General features: G+C 49.2%; 1 protein-coding gene across 5 annotated transcripts; it reads right to left on the reverse strand.

The window, feature by feature from the left end:
- Positions 1-220: 220 nt before the first annotated feature.
- On the reverse strand, positions 221-5399 carry CALCB (calcitonin related polypeptide beta). 5 transcript variants are annotated; one of them, XM_064714084.1, is made up of 5 exons: positions 5302-5399; positions 4281-4376; positions 3852-3983; positions 994-1176; positions 221-696 (listed from the first exon to the last, which is right to left on the reverse strand). In XM_064714084.1, the coding sequence occupies exons 2-4, from the start codon at positions 4364-4366 to the stop codon at positions 1014-1016; spliced, it is 381 nt and encodes a 126-aa protein (XP_064570154.1). In that variant the 5' UTR covers positions 4367-4376; positions 5302-5399; the 3' UTR covers positions 221-696; positions 994-1013. The 5 variants fall into 5 exon arrangements, with proteins under 5 accessions (XP_064570154.1, XP_064570155.1, XP_064570153.1 ...); XM_064714085.1 differs by having other exon boundaries at positions 556-696; positions 994-1173; XM_064714083.1 differs by having other exon boundaries at positions 591-696; positions 1018-1173.
- Between the last annotated feature and the right edge of the window lie 745 nt (positions 5400-6144).

Here is a 6144-nt window from a genome sequence, read left to right on the forward strand (position 1 = left end):
AGTCTCACTAAGTGGTGTCTTTTGGTTCATTTGGGTTTTTTTTTAATACATATAAAAAGTAGCTGTTCTTTCTGCTCTGAACTTTTGACTCAAACCCTAGTATTTATAGTTAATAAGGCTGGAGCAGATCAATGGACTAGCTGATCTGCAATGGTGTTGGCTTGGTGCCACATGTCTCCAGAAGCATATCCAAATGAAAAATCAGTTTCTCAATCCAAGTGTATCTAAAATACTTTTTTTAATTTTGCGTAAATTCACAAATAATACAATACTGAAGTGATTTCTCTCTTTTTTTTTTAAACATACTGTACAATCAGGATAGTTAAGTGTTTTACATCAAGGCACAGCACACTGTATAATACACATATGCCTTGCCAGGCAGCAGTTTAGTATAATCCCCGAGATTTGGCAGTAGGGCCAGGATAAGTAGCATGGATCACATAAGCTGGAAGATAAATAAATAATAGATGCCGTCACATTTTATTTGAAATAGAGTTGCATATAAAAAGAATATACAATAATTTAACTTTAATAACTAGATTCTCTTTTACTATACATAACAGAAGTGTTTTCATTTGTATTAAATAAAACATTTTCAATAGTAGGATGAAAAATTAATCTTTTTGGTGGTCTTGGTTTATGAAGAAGAGTTGCTTCCATTAGAAATTAAAGTCGAGTTTTCAGTTTCATTGCAACCTGTAAGAAAGAAAACCAGAGTTACTGATACATTGATAATGAAATGTTAGTGGTAAAACAAGGAAACAATTTCAACCAAATGGCTGTGTTTAGTTAATGCACTGTGGAGGTGCTAACACAAGCAGAACATCTCTAAAAGCTCTTGTACATACATTTTTGTTCTATTTGTAAATTTTTTTTTTTTTTTACACTCTAACTCCCCGTCTTCTCAGAGGTGACCACTGCAGGTCTGGCATTCCCCCCACACAACCCAAACTCTGGTGCTGCCCCAGGCTGTGTTTGGGGCTGTGCATTTACCGCGTTCACCATTCAGCTCCTCACATCTGGACGCTTCTTCTCCGCCGGCCGAAGGCCTTGGAGCCCACGTTGGTCGGCACGAAGTTGTTCTTGCCCACGGCCCCTGACCTGCTCAGGAAGTCTGCCAGGCGGTGGGTCACGCAGGTGGCTGTGTTGCAGGCCCTCTTCTGTGCTGTCACACTGCTTTTCAGGAGGAAAGGGAAGAGTCAGCTCCTGCAGCACAAGCCCTGCAGGCAGTCAGACATGGCTGTGGCCAGCAAGGGCTCTGCTGCAGGATTCAAAGCAGGCTGGCAGTGCAGCAGGCATTGGCACCTTCTGTGCATGGCTTATCACTGCTAAAACAAGCCTCTTCATGGTTTTCTCAATGTCAGGCTCACTTTATAAAAGAGCCAGATTTTCAGCCACACCTGGGCTGCTGCCTGCCTCCAACCGGGCATTATGGCCATGGAAAGGAGCTGAGGAGGTTCAGACCTGGAGAATTTAAACAATCCCCTCTTCCTCCAAAAGCTCATTTGTATTTTGCTGGAGGTGCTCCTGAAAGACAGATTCTCACTTCTCACTCCCACACCTGTGCTCCCTAACAGAAAACATGGAATTGGAGCACCACTGACCACTGCAGGATCCCTGTCAGTGGCTCTGACCAGCTGCCTTCAGAGCTGAACCACACGAAAACACAGCTTCCAGGTGCTCAGTGGGAATGGGAGAACCTCTCTTTCCTCCAGTTGGACCTTGGTCTACTACAGAACTCCACCATGGGACAGTTCAGGCTGTGACAGTATTAGTTCTCTGCTCACAATTCAGCCTACAGCTAACAGATGTGCTAGATATAGTGCAAGATAATGCATATTCAAGGAATATGCATTCACACAATCCTTGCTTGCAGAATTTTCTACTAAAGCAATGAGTTTTTCTTGCAGTAGGAGGGATTTTTCCTCAGCTAAGCATCACAAGGCAATTTATTAATTTCAGCAATGAAAGGTTGTTTAAACAATCAATGCCAATTTTTTGAAAGAGGCCTCTAATTACAAGATAGATGCAGTGCTGCAACAGAACTGTAAGGAAATCTGGGTTTGGCTCTTAATGCAAGGCAACCTAAGGTAGGTGAACTGTAAATCAACACAAATATTTTAAAGGTACATAAGCTTTAAATATAGAGCAAAGACCTATTGTAAAATAAGAAAAGAAAAAGACCACAAAATTCTTACCTGGACATGTTCAGCATCAGTTTTAAACAGGATTACATTTCTAGTTTGTTAGAATGAATAAGTATGAGCCTTCCTGATTTCTTTGCTTCTCAGGGTTCCTACCAACAGGATTGCGTGCATGCCTGATTACAGCACTACATATCAATTTATATGTGGAACTTTGACTTCTAAGCTCTCTTTGAACTTTTCTAGAAGTTACTAGCATTGCCTCTCTTGACCATTAAGACAAGCTGCAAAATTTTCCTAAGCACATCTAGAAATCTCACATTCTAAAACAAAATGTTAAACCAAGCAGATCTAACCCTTATAGAAAAATAGGTTTATTGAACAAGTGCATGGGTAAGCACAAAAGAAAGATCTACTTGAGCATTTAGCAGCCAAAAATGAAGAACCTTTTTTAGAATTTCTTTTTAATCAATGTCTAAGAAAATCATTTGGAATGTCAAGGCAGTGCTGATCATTTTTATTTATTTTTTTCCCCTAGTTTGATATGCATGTTATATTCTTGGTCTTCCTAACATTAGGTCCATCTCAAACATTCTCTGTCGAAAACAGAATCAAAAGAACACAGCAAAGTTAGCAATCAGAGTTATATCCACATGCACCAGGTTAAAAAAGGGAAAGGGGGAGGAATAAGCATGTCTAGTTGTTTCCCAGGGGCTCCCCATAGTTTGCATAGCGTTCGTGTTCCAGGTCACTCAGCACATTCCGCTTCTTGCCAGGAGTTCCAGCCCCGACGTCAGTGCGAGGGTAAGTTTGCAATTTGTGCAACTCTTGAGACAGCTTGCCCAGCACACAAGTACTCAGACTGGCACAGCGTTTGGAAATGGGCTTATCCAGGCTGCAGGGGGGAAAGAAAATAAAAACATGCCCGAAGGAAGAGTAACCTCAAGCATGCACATCCATGCATTTCTTCCCCGCGTTAAAGAGCTACGGCTAGGAAACTTAAACATTCATTCAAAATAAATCCAAGCCCTCCACATCGCATTCCATGCCAGGCAAGTCCATACAAAAGCAGTCAGAAGGAAAACACCATTTGTTAATGAATCCAATTTTGTTGACAAGCAAGTCCATTAGCCTTTTGGATGCTCGTACAGTCAGAGGTCAGGAAGCTGAACTTCCCCCACATCCCGCATGCTGTTCAGTGTCTCATCCATCCCCATGCATTGCAATGCAAATCCTGTTAGGATAGTGCAAGTGCTCCTGCATGCCTTTGGTCCCAGGGAGAGTGGCGCTGCTGCTGCGTGCATCAGGAGGAACACATCCCTCCTGCCAGGGGCTTTCCATGCCTTACACCAGCATGCATTTGCACGACAGAGAATCCAAGAGTGACTGAGGGATGCCCTAGCACTCCCACTGGGAAGACATACCTTTTGCTGCCATATTTTAACACAACCTACTCATTCAAGCTCAAATCGCCCTCCACTTCCAGAAGTAAGAGACAGACAGAGGCAGGTTAACTAGGTGAAAGCCATTCTCCTGACACCAACACTAAGATGTCTCTGCAGTATCATCCTTTACCAGTCAGCCATAACCCCAAGAAAACAAAAAAGATCCTGACCTGCAGAGGGTCTGCCCAAATGCCTTTTGCTAAATACCAAACATACAACACCCCCACATTGCTGTTCTGCTGCCCAGGGCTGCAGTCCTTACCTGTTCCCCTCAGAGGCTTGCTCCAGCTCCTCTGCTGTCATCTGTAAGAACTCTTTCACCAGCGCGTTTAACAACCGCCGGGCTTCGTAATCACTGAGAGCCACCCGCTCCGTGAGGGACTCCAGGCCAGGTCTGGGCAGAGGCAAGGGAAACAGGGTGAGTAAAGCCCAGGCTGCTGCAGGCAGAGGGGTTTGGCAGCCTGTGTGTCATTGACAGTGCCTTTGTGCCTTTCAGTGAATGTGTGAGCCCCGACGCGCTCTGCTCACGCGCAGCGTCAGGAGGTTTAAAGATGGAATCAAAATGCCCCAGCACAAAAAGCAGCCTCCTTTCTCCTTCACCGTGGTCTGTTTCCCTCCTGGAGCTCTCAGGAATATTAAGCATTTTCATCCCATTCAGACAGAGCACTCAGCAACAGGACCAGCTTCTTACCTGACTGGGGCTGCCTGGAAGCTGTCCATCTGGCACACAACCAAGGCATAAACAGCAAGGAAAGATGAAATCTTCAGCATAACCATGATTTCCTCTCTACAACAAAGAGGTACATCAGGCAATGGCTGTTTTCCAACCCTCTCAATCCTGCAAGTTCCACTAAAGAGGTCATTGCTTCCCAGCCACAAGTAGCACAAATATGAACCGCATTAGATTTTGAATTCACCTTTTTGTTTGTTGTGATTATTGCTATTGTGCTTTACTTTACTCAAAATTTTATTATAGCTCGGCTCTATTACAAAGCAGAAAAATGTGGCTTTTCAGACCTGCAGTTATTTGCATTCAACTTAGAGCAGTTTTCCTAAAACTGGCAGAAAATACATTCCTCTGACTACTGCTCACAATGTCACAGACAGTGTGCCCGACACGGACAGATACAAATGACAAGGTAAAACCGTAAGTGTTTAACATTTTTGAGAACCATGTGCCCTTGTTAGCACTTTACCTGAAGCTGCCTGCTTCTTGCCAGCCAGCACACTAACAACCCAGTTCAGATTACACTAAGAATTAAGTAGTTTTACTTCAATAAACACTTTCTACTCTGAAACCAGAGAACAGGTAAGTTAAAAATCAGCCATAAGCACAAAAGCTGTAAAAATATCTATTACTGAAGATTTGAGATACTCCTCTCTCACAACATCAGTGTCTTGCACTCCAAGGAGCGCATCACAACCACCACACCATCCTCATTTTTGCCAGCTCCCATTACTCGACGGGAACCATGACCCCACTTCCGAAGGACGCCCCTCATGCCCGCAGCACCCGGGGGCGCCCCGGCCGTGACCTTTGCCGCAGCACTTTGTCCTGGCCGGACACGGACACGCCACGTCGAGGGAGCGACCGAGCGGGGAAGGGCTGCCTTGGCTCCGCTGCGCTGAGCGGCGGTCCCGCGGTCCCACAACCCCGCGCCCGGCAGAGCCGCGCAAGAGCCGCGGCGGGGACAGCACATCGCGGCGCTTACCGGATCGGGCGCGGAGCAGGAGGGGAGGGGCGCGCTGCCGGTGCCGGTGTCGCCGCCGATCCGCGGGTCCCGCACCGCCCGCCGCCCCTTTATACCTGCCGCCGCCGCCGCCTGCGTGGGCGCCCGCGCGCGCCCGCCAGCCAATCACCGCGCCGGCCGCCCGACGGGGCCCGCTCCTCCATTGGGCGCCAATCGGGCCGGGCGGTGACGTCATGGCCCGCTCCGCGCGGGTCCCATTCACAAAAATCGCGGCGGGCGCGGCGCGGCCGGGGCGCTGCGCGGGGCGGGGCGGCCGCTCCCGGCGCGCCCCCGCTGCACCGCTCACGCGTGGCGACCTCTGCAGCAGCGGGACCGCATTGCAGAGCGGGGCCGCTCCCTCTCTCCCTCCCTCCCCGGGAATTCCCGCCCTTCCCCGGCCGCCGCCGCCGCTCCCGGCGCTCTCCCGGCGCACCGAGAGCATCCCGCACCGGCGGGGTGTGCAGCGCGGCAGGGGCACGGCGGGCGGCAGCGCCGGTCGCTGCCCGAGGGGAGCACGCCGGGGCAGCTCCTCGGCAGGGGAGGGAGCGCTGGCGGCGACACCCGCCGCTCCTCACCGGGGCCGGGGACAAGCGACACCTGCGAGCATCCCGTGGCGGCAGTGAGCGGCTCCGTGCTCTGCCCTACCGGGCGCCCGCACCGCTCCCCCGGGCCGGGGCCGAGTTTCCTCCGAGAGGAAACTATCAGCATCACCAGCATCTCCATCACAACTCCAGGGCAGGTGCAGGTGCAGATGCAGCGCCGTTCCGAGCACGGAGGATGCTCCCGGGAAGGGGGGCTGGCCCCGCGCTGCCCTGCGGGGATTAC

Source organism: Zonotrichia leucophrys, chromosome 5, assembly GCF_028769735.1.
Source record: "Zonotrichia leucophrys gambelii isolate GWCS_2022_RI chromosome 5, RI_Zleu_2.0, whole genome shotgun sequence".
NCBI lineage: Eukaryota > Metazoa > Chordata > Aves > Passeriformes > Passerellidae > Zonotrichia > Zonotrichia leucophrys.